Source organism: Populus alba, chromosome 5 (genome assembly GCF_005239225.2).
Source record: "Populus alba chromosome 5, ASM523922v2, whole genome shotgun sequence".
Lineage (NCBI taxonomy): Eukaryota > Viridiplantae > Streptophyta > Magnoliopsida > Malpighiales > Salicaceae > Populus > Populus alba.
The window spans coordinates 9,438,436-9,451,979 of record NC_133288.1 but is presented as its reverse complement, the minus strand read 5'-3'; the positions used below and the strand labels follow the sequence as shown (position 1 = coordinate 9,451,979).

The window sequence follows — 13,544 nt, the reverse complement described above, 5'->3', positions numbered from 1 at the left end:
TTTTTTTATATATCAATTTTGACCCTTATTATTTTGATTTTTTGTCTTTTTAAATTAATTTTTCTTTTCAATTTCACCCTTCAATCAAATTTAAAATTCATTTTGTATTTTAATTTTAATCCTCATTCTTTTAATTGCTATTTTTTAAATATTTTTATATAATTAATTTTTTAATCCAATTTTATCTTTCAATATTTGATTGATTGGGAATTAGACTTCATGGTTTGTACATATTGGGTGTTTCAGGTTTAATGATTTAGGTTATAGGTTTGAAAAGTTAATATAAATATATTTAAAAATACCTTTATAGCTCTTTTTATTTTTTTATTCGGTTATTTTAATTTTATAATCTAGATCGCAAGTTTGATAAAATATCCCAGGTTTGTTTGAACTTGATTACAGTAATTACAAATTTATCATGACCGATCATTTTTATGATATTTTTTTTTCTATTTTAAATTTGAACATTAATTTATTTTTTAAAATATTTTAGTTCTACGATGAAGCACGAATACTGAGGTTATTATTCATTTACGTGGAAAGATTATCTAAAATCACATTGATTGTTTTTTTCTCGTATTGTTATTTTCAAGGATAGATTGTGAGAAACGTAAACTCACAAATTTAAATATGGATAGCTTGACTGACAGTGACTCAATTAGGAAATGATTAGTTTTCTTAAAAATAAACTTTAATTTTATATATTACCAATTTCATTTCTACCAGCCATTAAAAAAAAAAAAATCTGTGGCACACCCACCCATTTATTTTTTATTAGGCATGATTAGGTAAAGTATGAATAATTTTTTATACAATGTTGTTAGAATATATATGTTTTATGTTATAATAATAATTATTATTTTTTATTTAAAAATACATTAATATAACATTTTTTTTAAATTTATTTTTAACTTCCGTATATAAAAATAATCTAAAATTATTAAAAAATTAATTTTAATAAAAAAAAATATTTTTTCCACAACACCTAGCTCTCATGTCGGTCACTATTCCTTTTAGGCCTTAAAGCCCATTCATCCCTCCAGCTCTTGGCTGGGATATTATAGAGAATGCATAGAAGAATGGGATAAATGCACTGGCTTTAAAATTTAATAGTTCACCAAAGGTAAAACACAAATTCACACGTGCAAAAGTTTTGCCTTCTTGACATCTGCGATTTCTTCCTTTCTTCGCTGGCCAAACCCCAAAAGACATCATCGAATCAATAACACAAATTCTCTTCTCTGTAACGACAACTTAACAAGCTAGGACCGGGTTATGTCCTAACATAACAAGTCCTCTTTACAAAATCAAAGCCTTTCTGTTCTTCTTCCTTTTAGCTTCACCAAGACAGAGAATATGGGAGAAGGAAGAGAAGGGGATTGGGAGTGCAGTGGATGTCAAAACAGAAACTATGCGTTTCGATCTTTTTGTAATAGATGCAAACAACCTCGACTTCTTGTTGATAACAAAACCCCTCCTGACTCTAAATGGCTCCCTCGTATTGGTGATTGGATCTGCACTGGTTAGTTACCCTTTATCTACGTGTGCTTTATAAACATCAGCTTCTTTATGATGGATACATGTCTTGAAGATCTGTACCTTTTAGAATTGGTGTTTATTGTCATTTTTTCTTGTTATGGGGTGTTGGGATATTTATCAAGCATTTTTTTTTTTATGGATATGGTGTTTTAAAGATTTGAACATCTGATTATTGGTGTTAGTTGGGGCTTTATTTTTCTGTTAAAGGGTATTGATTTTTTTGGGTTTTGAGGTTTCTTCTTCGTGGATAGTTTGGTTTTGGGGACTTGAGTTGGTGTGTTGGGGTTTAGGTTTCAAGGGATTGCTAGGTAGTTGAATTGTTTTCTCGCGTTTCTTAATCAGGGGTAAGTAGCTAGACAATTTAAATTAGTCTTTATGATTAATCTGTAGATGAAGATATAGGGTTGATATTTTAGAATCGCTTTTTGAAGTTTTGGGACTCGATTTAAATATATTTTTTGCATGCTGTTTGCTCGTTCTCTCATCTTCTTTTGTGATACCTTTGTCTTTTCTTCCCCCTTTTCTAGCGACTGTTGATAAAAAGTAATGATTAAGTGGTTGTTATGTTTTGTGTGATTGAGATGAAAAATTTGCTATCAATTAGGTTGAGTGGTTTTTGTTTTGTGTGTGTTTTTCTTTTTTTTGGTATATTGGGATGAACTGGTTGGTGTGCGTATACATGGCTTCATTTCCATCTTCATGGCTGCAATGTGGGTTGCGTGTGTGTTGGGCAATGGATCAATAGGTTGCACTAACAACAATTATGCATCACGAGAAAAGTGCAAGAAGTGTGGGCAACCAAAGGAGGTAGCGGCAATGCCAGCAATTGCAATGCCTGGAGTGTCTCTCCCAACTTATTCACATTATTTTGCTAGGAGCCCTGGAGGACCAGACCAAAGGTTGAATATTGGATTCGAGGGAAATGGTGCTCTCCAGCAACCAGTACCCTTGAATTCAAGCTGGTCTGCAGGAGGGGCTGATAATTATGGAGTTCAGCAGACTTCTACTTGGCCTTTGAATGGAAAACAGATGTCTGGACATCCATACGCAAACCCTCTAAATCAACCTCCTCCTCCAATTCCTAAAGGATGGCGAAATGGTGACTGGCTATGCAGTTGTGGCTTCCACAATTACTCTTCACGTGCACAGGTATTATCATGTTCCCAATTATTCTCAGATATTCACTTCCATTTTGGATTATATCATCTTATATCTGATGCAATTTTTGGTGAATGTGCAGTGCAAAAAGTGCAATGCTTCTTTGCCACCAGGTATGCTTCAATTGTTTTTTTCATTGCATAGCAGCTAGCAATTATGCTGGAAACACTGTGCTGCGTGTTTTGTTATCTATTATGACTGGAAGGAAAAAGCAAGCAAATGATGAATGTATTGTTTTGTTGTGATTTATATATACTATCTTTTTATTCCTCCTTTCTAACACAACACAGTGGGAACAAAGCGATTGGCATCTCAGGAATTTTTCCAGGACTGGGAGAACAAAAGATTAAATTCTGGAAATGTATGGAATTATCTTCTGGGTGCACTTCTTTTTGTTATTCTATCTATCCAAACCATGGTTTCACCAGTTAATCCCTTATTCTTTCTGTTATTATGTTGTTGCTCCTCACAGACAGATGGACAACCACAACCATATCCAAGCTTCAATCAAATGGCAGGGACCAACGGTGACCAAAGTTCAGGAGTTTATGTTTCCTATCCCACTTATAGTACAGAACTAGCTCAAAATTGGCAAGCACCAGTGCAAGTTCCACTTCAATTAACAACGCCTGCTCTCCTTGGAAAAGGGTAAATGTTTATGGAGTTGCTCCTACCTATATATCAAATTAGCTGACCACACAGAATAATGAGATGATATTTAAACTGGAAAAGGGCCATTCTTTGGTGCAATGATAGAACTCTTTTGAAGCCAAGTGCTGAAGTTCAAGTTCATTCTTGAGTGAGTGACTACACTTCACATGAAATACTGAATTTAGAACCTATCTAGATATCACTTCCACGATCTTGGTTCTGTAAGGTGCACACTGGATCTTTGTAAATAAAAGAAAAAGTAATAAACTAATCAACAAAATTTAATCATGCTTATCACTTTGTTGAGTCAATTTGATAATAAAGGTAATAACTTGAAAGAAATGTGGACAGAATGATGAATCACTTGGAACATTAGAAGTTGAGCATAAAGACTAAATCTAGTACTCTATTTAGCCTAATGTAGAGTGTGGGTAATATAACATAGAGTGTGGATAAATATAAAATGCAAGTATTTATATTTGCACATACAGCATGCACCGAATTATACAATGAGATTGAAAAAGGCTTTTCTCACTAACGTTCTAATACTCATTCCTTCCTTGCATAGCAGAGCCAAGCAATGGCGTAATGGAGATTGGATGTGTGCAAATTGCAACAATCACAACTATGCTTCTCGTGCACAGTGCAACAGGTTAGCAACGGAAGTATATTATGTAGTTCTACAACGCGACTTAGCAAACTTTATGTTGAACTGATGCCCATGGACATTATCTAGTTGATTTTGTAATGATATCATATTTTACCACCTACTAAAAAACTCGCATTCAATCTTGTGTGAAACCATTTTCTGATGTTAAAGATGATAGTGAAATGTGGTTGTAATGAATTGCATGGTTGCTCGCTTGGTCGGGAACCCGGGATGATACCTTGGGCCCCATTGTTTTGGCTATTATGTATCATATTGTGGTGGCCTATCAGGCAGACATACTCAATTCATAGTTCTATGTGTATTTCATGTTTGTTGTCCTCTTCTTTCTTCTTTTTGGTTTTGTACTGTTTTTAAGGCTAGGCAACTCTTCTTGGTGATACCAAAGAACAGTTGTGAAGCATTTTCTTTCATAGTTTCGTGAAATAATTCTGTTTCTGAACAAAACTTTCAAACTTTGATTTTATTTCACATGCCTCTTTAGGCAAATAAGGTATTGTTGTTGCTTCCAAGTCAAATTGCTTTCTCATTGCATTTTTGCAAGTTTACATGTATTGTTATGGTCCTGGGGCTGTTGAATGTTCTCATGCTAGTTCATTTTTCCAAGTTACATTGCAGTTTTGCATTTTCTACTTTTTGAGAGACAGGAATTTTGGTATTTTCATTATCCTAATCCACCCTCATCCCCATCTCCATTGACTGACCATCCGTTCTTTCCATGCAAACCATCTTATTGGCTCAGTGGCTTCATTGTAACTTGTGTTTACTCATTGATTGTGGCAGCTTCCGTAATAATTCACTCAATTTGCCAGAAATTCTTTCTCCCTGTGCAAGGGGAAATATTGGGCACAACTGTCAATTACATTTTCCAATATTTTGCCTATTGTTTTTGAAAGAACTAGTGTTTGAAATTTTCACCGAAGGCCCCTTTGGCAGTCTTAATGGTTCCCCCCCCCTAGTATTTATATCATTATATTTCGGCTAAATTTCTCTATTGTTTTGCAGGTGTAAGACGCAAAGAGATGTGGTCGCTCAGCCAGTTCCCCAGCCAGTCAATGTTGTGTAAAACTGCAAATTTGTCGAGGATTTAGACTGTTGTAGCTTGCAATGCCCTTTGTTTGTTCTGTTTCAGTTTTGTGCAACGTCTGGTCATAGAAAAATGGAAGTCGTATAGGCATACGATTAGACACTGTAGAAATTAGCGGTTGTGATATTTAAAGGACAAATAACGCAAGCATGATTGTTCTTATTTTATAGCAGTATTGTGTGAGTGTGTCTTCCATTCCATATTCAAAGCTTGTTTTCTCAACTGAAGTAATAAAGTATCATTTGTTGGTTTGCGTATTGGTTCCTATGAATGGTAACTTTCCTCGTCTAATGCTATTATTTTGAAGCACCTATTTTTCCTTCCTTCCATGTATCTGCTCATTTCTTAGGGCTGAGACTTTTTTTGGAACTTTACAACGAAGCATAAGCAAACTTGTTGAAACTGGATGGAGTAAATTTATGCTTTATTAATGTAATGTGATTACTGATTACATATTCGATTCATAACAAAAGAATCTCTAGAAACCAGAGCAAAAAGAGCACTCCCACTTTTCATTCATGGAATGCTATCTTGATTATGAGCCCTTGAGTATGGAGGAAGGGGAAAGAGGAGCGGTGTCCAACTGGTAAAGATTGAGAGCAGGCCCTACAAACCGGAAGAGTATCCAACCTCCAATCACAATGAAAATGGAAGCATAAGCAAATTTGTTGAGCCAAAACAGCATACCCTTCTCTCCCACGTAGAGTTCAATAGCCTTTTCTGAAAGGCTCATATCTTCCCACTTCTTCGGAGCTGAAGCTTGCGCCTGTACAGGTTGTGAAACGCCAACACCACCATCCCCTTTCTGCATTCTGGTTCGCCTCCTTGACCCTCTTTTAAACCTGATTTCCACTGTGTCTGGTGGAGTGATGGTTGGTGGTTGAGCTGCTGGTGGTGTCTCATCACTGCTGGTGCTGTTGGTTGCATTAAGTCTCAAAGATCGTTGCCGGCGAAGGAAGCAAAGCTGATTCTGTATTCTGGTTGTTGCTGGTGGTGGTGTTAGTATTGAAAGGTTTGAGTGGATGGGGATGGTTAATGGAGGTGATTTTGAAGGAAGGAATGGAAGGATATTGGTCTCCATTGCTATGCTTCCTGGCAACGGCAGGCTCTCCAAAGCTTATCCCTTTTATCTGTGGTTGCTGTGTGTTAGCGTAAGCATCCACGTCTCTTTTTGTGGGATGACCTATCATGTGATACCATCTCATGAAAGCAATGTGCCTTTTGACTTCTTTGACTCTCTCTCTCTCTCTCTCTCTCTCTCTCTCTCTCTCTGGATTCTCAAATTCGCTTTCAATACTCTAATCTCTTACTATCAATTATGCTCGGGTTAACTGCGATAAGTTAAATTCTCGGTTAGAAGGTTGAAACTAGTTATTTTAATATTTAATTTTTTTAAATCTTCAATTATTACCTTTAAATAATACTCATGAGTTGACAATTTTAAAATTGGACTCTTTTAATTATAACCATTGATTTTTATCAATCATATCAATAAGTTAGTTTATTGGGCTTGACAAACTCATAAAACCTGGTTTAAATATTAAAAAATATTCATGAAAAAAGCCTCAATAAAATTTATCGGGTCCGATCACAACATGTGATGAGTAAAATTGTCAAACCCCTGTTTTTGATCATTTAAGCATACCCTCTTCCTTGATCATTTAAACATTAACCCTGTAGGGTTATTTTGCTTATGATAGGATATAGCAGCACTAATATTTAATGCTTGAAAAATCAAAAGGATACGTTAATCCCCATTAACTCTCAAAATAATAGCTTATTTTGAGCTTATTATATCAAAGTGTGCCTAATAAAATATTTTTAAATTAATTAATTTATTTAAAACATTTATTATTCTAAATGTATTATAACAATATTTATAATACAAATAATAATATTTAGAAATTTAAAGATCTTTGAACCTAAAATTCTGACATAGAACCCAAAAGAATTGGGTTTTGAACATAGGATCCATTACCTTCGATTCTAATGGAGTACTCAAACAATTTGGGTCTAAAGACAAGATCCATGAGAATTGGATCTTGAACATATGACCCATGAGAATTGAATTCTACGCATGACCTAAACTCCTTGGGTCCCCACACTAGATCCATTACCTTTGATCCTAACGCCGGATTTATGGTTATGACTCCGGCGTGTATGGGTGCAGATGAGCAGAAAATATGGGAACACTTTTCTCTTTCGTACTTGCCTCCCCTCCTTTACATGTATTCTTCTTTTATTGCCACTGCAATTAATGCATTAAGGTACTTTTGTTTTTATATTTTGAAAAAATTATTATTTTTTATTTTAAATTAATAATTTTTTTGGTGTTTTTAAATCATTTTGATATGCTAATGTCAAAATTATTTTTTTAAAAAAAATAAAAAATATCATTTTGATATATTTTTAAGTAAAAACATTTTAAAAATCTATCACAATCACATTTCCAAACACGCTCATGTAGTGTATTTAATGCAATGTGTTTGATGATTTTTTTTAATTTTTAATTTTAAAAAGATTTATAAACACAAAAACAAGATGTAAAATGATTGAAAATTATGAAATTGCTGGTAATTGGTTCAATTGCCTTGAAAACATAATTTTTTAGAATTTTTATATTTTTTAAAATATATTAAAAAAAAAATTAAAATTAAAATGGGGTAATGATAATGAAAGATTTAAGATTTCACGTCAGTCATCACTATCGATTTAATTATTACACATATATTTCATTTTAATACAAAAAATCAATTTTATTATTTTACTTTAACCCCTATTATATCACCAGCACATCAATAATATACCTTTTATCTTTATATGCTTTACACTTATATTCATTTATATATTTTTCAACCTTTATGATTTCTTGGCTCAATTTTGCTCGTTTATCTATTTTCATTCTCAAAATGTTTATATCGAATTTATTCCATTTATTTTAATATTATGTCTTCCTTGTACATATTTTTCATTAGTTCCAAATAAGTATTAACCCAATATCTTTTAAGATTTATATCCTCCACTCATGTGACCGATTAATACTTGTGGCCGGCTCAGAAAATATCTTATCAATTCTAAAGTTGTGATCAATTTAAAATTCACACATTGATTTTTTATCGTTGTGGTTGATTATGATTTACATACAAATGTCTGTTATTATGTTTGATTTAAAATTCGCATGTAAATTACCAACGTTGTAGTTGATTACAAATCACACACACATATTTTTCCTCCATCACGGTTGATTTATAAATTAAACATATATTATTGTTGTCGTGGTCAATTATATATCATACATATACATATACATACTGATATTCAAAAACAGTATAATTAATATTCACATCACTAATTAAAAATTTAAATCTCCATATATATAAAAATTCCAAATTAATATTCACACTCAGTTCAAATTCTTATATCTTAATCACAATTTATCAACCCTACCCCATACTTTAGCATAGTTTAAAAAAAGTTTTATAGCAAACTAGCACCAATAAAAAAAATAATCCTGCATTTGATATTTTAATTTTAGGAGAAATGAGAGAGAGAAAAAAAGGAAACTAAAGAAAAGACAAGAAGACTCTTTCAATAGTACTGCGTGTGGCTCAAGCTGATAAACATTGAGGATTCATATTGTCAAGTTTTTTTTTATTGGTATTGAGGGTGTTATTATTGGAGCTGTAGAGAGTGTTTATTTTTGTATTTTAAGCTACTTTTCATTTAAAAATAAAAATCAAATTAATGTTTTTTTAGATACTTTAAAAAATAAATAAAAAATCTGATGGCAAGAGTGGAGGATTTTCGAAGACGATTGTTAAGTAGATATAGTTAGGCATCCTTGTAGATTAATTGAGTGAAAGATGTAGCAGGTAACACCCAATCTGAAGCAGCTCGTTCAAAAATTATAATACTATAAATCTCAGATCAACACAAGAAAGAAAATTTCACAAACAATCAACAACAACACAGCATGCATTCTTTTATCATTATTATATTATTATTATTATTATTATTATTACTCCATTATATTTGGATAGAACTTGCGTGTAACCCTACCTTTTGGCTCCCTTAAGTCATTTTTTTTAAAATTTTCTAGAAAAGATGGACAATAAGAAAGAATTAAAATACATTTTCAGAAGAGGTAAAATATTTAATTATGATAGCGCAATACATACAACATTAATCAAATAATTTTAGAGCCTCTTCGTAATCTGGATCCATGAGAAAAGGAGAGCAAATGATTTTACCATCAGATATTGTCTCAGCTTCCTCATGTCCATTCTTCACCGGAACCAGGCTCTCCTTGTAAGCAAAAATTCCTACGCACCGTATTGTTCTCCCCTCAAATCCAAGACCAGTTATTTCCTGGGTTCTGGGATCACACAAGAGTAATTCATAAGAGTCGGACATCAAGATCATCGTGTTGTTCTGCCAATGCCCGACTGGATACTGAACTCCCAAAAGAGGCCCGACAACAAATGTCTTGGTCCAACACCTCTCGTCCAATGTCCATACATGAAGAACTCTCTCTTGAACGACGAGCAGAGCGATGGAGTCTTTGTACACTGCAAGACTCTCACAGTTATAGGACTTGTCATAATCTGGTAGCTGTATCTCTTGGCATACGTTCGTAGCCATGTCAAAATAAATGGCCACTTCGGGATCTCCGCACGCTCCATATGATCCCAGCCAGTAGAATACTCCTTTCACACAAATGTAGCATTTGTTATTATGTAAATGATAATAACGAGACAAATCTCCCCAATATCTCCAAGAATCACTGCTTAACGTGTAGACGAATACACTTAAAGGATACCTGTCTTCCCATGCTCCCTCTTCTTCTCTCCAATACTCTCTCATGACAATCACCTCGTAATCCTTAGTTACTGGATGTAATCGAAAACCATAAGCATCATATCCAGGGCTGTAAGAAAAACTGAATGGAGGATTGGGTATCGGAGGTAAGGTCTTCAATTCATTAACTGCGGGGTTCCACAGAGCACGAAAGTCATAAAAATGCCCGTACATGTAAAATATTCCATCACAAGGACCATAGATATACGGGCTATGGAAGCGCATAAGATGCAGTGATCCATACGATAAAGCTCTTGTTGGTGTTTCATCTACCAACAACTCAAACGAAGCAATTTCACCCGCTTGGGTTACGCAGTACTGAGCTAGGAGACAGTCACTGTCATTTTTGTCATAGTAATTTCTCAGATGCTTGGATATCAAATTAGGGCTTGTGATAATAGCGTACCATGATTTGCACACACACTTGAACTGCAGTAGATTTTTCACCGGCAAACGTGATAAAATCTCAATGATCACATCTTCAGGCAAAGGATCTCCTGTCATGGTTTCCATTGCTATTGACATCTCTCGTTCCTTTTGGCTTCTGCAAAATCACAAAAAAAGAAACCCATGAGCTCAGCCCATCTAACCATAAACGCTAAGAATTGCACAAGAAAAGATTTAGTTAGTTCAAATATGATAGATACAAGTAAAAGATAAGAAAATCTCACCTCTCTCTTAAAATGCAATCTAAATCATCTGAGTTTTGGTAGGATGGCCACGCATAACGTCTTAAGGAAAGAGCCATCTCTGCCCCTAACACAATTTAGGTTTAGCGGGAGGGAAGAAGAAGCAGAAAATCAACAGAATTAGAGCTGGAACAAGAAAATTAAGATTCAAGGAACGAAAACTCCAGAGACTATGCTTGAAGGACCTTTACGCTTCAAACAAGAAGATTACTGAGACATATGGATTCGTATAACAGCACGTCTTCAAATTATACTAATAAAAGTCAACTCCAATACTTGGAGAGAAAGCAATGACAACTAATTCTAATGGATTAATATACCCACGAAGCCAAAATGCAAGGAGTGGACTTGGGATATTATCTAAGTCCATTTATTACTTTATTTATTATTATATTGTGCTAAAAATAAATAAAAAGCAAATATATAAATAAAATCAATGATATTATTATATATAAATCATTTTTTTTAATATACTAATCTTTTTAAGTTTTATATAAATTCTATACTATAAAAGTAGATTGATTTGGAAAATTAAATTATTTTGAAAAAAATGCTCTAACTAGTATACCTGTTAGCATAGTTTTTAGATCTGGCTCGGTGGTTGGCCCAGTCTAAGACCAAAGTTTCCAGGTTTTGACCAGGTCGTTCGGGTCATTTTTTTTTAAAAAATTAAAATGATGTTGTTTTAGTAAAAAAAAATCAATGGGTTGCAACTGGATTTTTGACAAGGTCTTGCTGGGTCGTTAGGTCAACCCGTTGTGTCATCCGGGTCACACCGGGTTTTTCCCTCCCTTATTTTTTCTTCAATACGGGTTGGCCAAATCTCGGATCAACCCGCTAGATCAAGCTGAGTTTTAAAACTATGTTCGATAAACAAGCACTCATATATAAAAAAACATCCATGACCTTATGTGAATAATATTAAATGTCGCATGAAAACTAATTAACAAATTCCTGAATTAAAAAGAAAATATCACATATGTTACCGTGAAAATTATATGACAACTTATTATTATTAATTAACATTAAAAGTCAGATGACAACTAATGTTAATTAAAATATACATATTAGAGTTCACATGATGCATGATTAAGTCAAAAACAACTTCAGCTAGCCCTACTTTTTAGAGAAAAAACAAATCATCTTTTGACACTATCTTAGTGGCATGATTGAGATTCTTACCTCAAGAGATTCGCTTTTATTATTTGAAAATTGTCATATAGCTACGGAATTAGCGACATCGTTAGACATTTCCGATGAGAATAGCAACATAAATATTCTACAGAAAATCTAAAGTTATTACCGATAGAAAATATTTAAAATATTTTTTTTTATAAATACAAAGAAAACATAAATAAAAATTAACTAATAAAATAATATTGTTTGACATTTGAAAAAAAAACGTTAGAACTCTTATAAACCTTTATAAATAGACAACTTAACCCTAGATAAAAAAAAAAAAAATTCTTGTAAATAAAAAATTTTCTTTAAGACAAACTCTTTAAGTAAAAATCAACTAATAAAATATTTTTTTATAGATACAAGATCTCATAAATAAAAATTAACTAATAAAATAATATTAGGTAGCGTTGGAAAAAGATCTGAAAGCTCTTATAAACTTTTATAAATAGACAGTCTAACCCTAAATAAAGAAAAAATAAAAAATTCTTGGAGATATAATTCTTTTTTTAAGACAAGCTCTTCAAATAAAGAAATTTTATCAAAAACTCTCAAGTTTTCTTCGATTACATTTGAAGTCTATAAAAAATGAATCTTTGTTGGATCAAGCCTAATGCCTCATAAGAGTTTTTCAATAACACTTTAAAGATAAGTTAAAAGTACTCTTCAAAGTATCAAATCTTGCTTTGTTATTCATATTCTTGCAAAACTCAAATTTTAACTTGATTTCACAAATAAATCAAGTCACCATATATCAAATCCAAGGGAAGAATAAAAAAAATTGTCTTATTCTTTTGTAAGAATATTTTAAATAGAGTAGTAACAAGTCACATATTTTAATAAAATCAAATATTTATATACGCGTGCTTGTATAATTTTAGGTGCTCAAAATTATATCTATATGGATATAGCATTTTTTTTTTATGATCATCAAAATATGAATCTACTTAATGATAGGGTACGCGTTGCAAAGCCCAAAGCCATATTTTTCTTAAGTAAAAAGACATAATTTTTTAATGACTTAAGAGCCTGTATTTTCTAATAGATATATTCCAAATATAACTAAATTAGTGAATTTATAGGAATGTAGAATGTATAGAATTAAGATTCTTAAATTTATATGTTTATACAAACACTCATTTCATTTATTTATAGAGATTTATTGCTAAAACAAATATTAGATGCACTTACAGAGATTAATTATTTTTTTAAAGATGCTTACTTTAACAAGTTGTATTTTGAATGCCTAAAACAACTTAAAATGAACATCATTAAGATAATATGCAAACTTAAAATTATTTTCCCTTTTCTTTTCCTCAACTCAATAAAGCATTTGTATAAGAAAAAGTTAAAAGTCATGTGTAGTACAAATAGATATATTCATTCAAAAAGTTAAGTATTCCATACATCCTAATTGTTTAATGTGTTTTTATAAACATTCATATGAGAAACAATATAATATATGTTTTTTATAACAATTAGAAGAATATAATAAGTTCTTATCACATCTTATTATAAACTCAACATTTCTTTTTTCAAGTTTAGGACATCTTCTGATCGTGATTTCAACCGAATTAGACCCTCTTGTGATCCCTTCACCGCATTAATAATAATAATAATAATAATTCGATCACACACCCTCACCAACATACACATTTCCAAAAAAGCCCCAAATAAACACCCAATTTCACATTACTACCCACCATACACGCACTCT

The 13,544-nt window shown here is 32.5% G+C and overlaps 3 protein-coding genes across 4 annotated transcripts; 1 reads left to right on the top strand and 2 right to left on the bottom strand.

Moving 5' to 3' along the window:
- Window positions 1-1,095: 1,095 nt before the first annotated feature.
- Window positions 1,096-5,359, top strand: LOC118029836 (uncharacterized). 2 transcript variants are annotated; one of them, XM_035033779.2, is made up of 7 exons: window positions 1,096-1,522; window positions 2,320-2,688; window positions 2,780-2,810; window positions 2,988-3,058; window positions 3,170-3,345; window positions 3,920-4,000; window positions 5,021-5,359. In XM_035033779.2, exons 1-7 carry the CDS (start codon window positions 1,412-1,414, stop codon window positions 5,079-5,081), a joined length of 900 nt encoding a protein of 299 aa, XP_034889670.1. In that variant the 5' UTR covers window positions 1,096-1,411; the 3' UTR covers window positions 5,082-5,359. The 2 variants fall into 2 exon arrangements, with proteins under 2 accessions (XP_034889670.1, XP_034889669.1); XM_035033778.2 differs by having other exon boundaries at window positions 1,097-1,522; window positions 2,285-2,688.
- A 150-nt stretch (window positions 5,360-5,509) lies between these two features.
- Window positions 5,510-6,240, bottom strand: LOC118029837 (uncharacterized). The gene has a single exon (XM_035033781.2). The coding sequence runs from the start codon at window positions 6,181-6,183 to the stop codon at window positions 5,638-5,640; it is 546 nt and encodes a 181-aa protein (XP_034889672.1). The 5' UTR covers window positions 6,184-6,240; the 3' UTR covers window positions 5,510-5,637.
- A 2,915-nt stretch (window positions 6,241-9,155) lies between these two features.
- On the bottom strand, window positions 9,156-10,959 carry LOC118029838 (putative F-box protein At1g32420). Its single transcript, XM_035033782.2, has 2 exons — window positions 10,631-10,959; window positions 9,156-10,503 (listed from the first exon to the last, which is right to left on the bottom strand). The coding sequence occupies exons 1-2, from the start codon at window positions 10,705-10,707 to the stop codon at window positions 9,285-9,287; spliced, it is 1,296 nt and encodes a 431-aa protein (XP_034889673.1). The 5' UTR covers window positions 10,708-10,959; the 3' UTR covers window positions 9,156-9,284.
- Window positions 10,960-13,544: the final 2,585 nt, after the last annotated feature.

What these genes read in the sequence shown, in the direction of transcription:
- LOC118029836 (XM_035033778.2), top strand. Translation starts at nt 1,357, where the DNA reads ATGGGAGAAGGAAGAGAAGGGGATTGGGAGTGCAGTGGATGTCAAAAC. An exon ending in CCTGCTCTCCTTGGAAAAGG is followed by an intron (nt 3,346 to 3,919) that starts GTAAATGTTTAT and finishes CTTGCATAGCAG; the next exon opens with AGCCAAGCAATGGCGTAATG. An exon ending in TCTCGTGCACAGTGCAACAG is followed by an intron (nt 4,001 to 5,020) that starts GTTAGCAACGGA and finishes ATTGTTTTGCAG; the next exon opens with GTGTAAGACGCAAAGAGATG.
- LOC118029837 (XM_035033781.2), bottom strand. Translation starts at nt 6,183, where the DNA reads ATGGAGACCAATATCCTTCCATTCCTTCCTTCAAAATCACCTCCATTA.
- LOC118029838 (XM_035033782.2), bottom strand. Translation starts at nt 10,707, where the DNA reads ATGGCTCTTTCCTTAAGACGTTATGCGTGGCCATCCTACCAAAACTCA. An exon ending in GATTGCATTTTAAGAGAGAG is followed by an intron (nt 10,504 to 10,630) that starts GTGAGATTTTCT and finishes GTGATTTTGCAG; the next exon opens with AAGCCAAAAGGAACGAGAGA.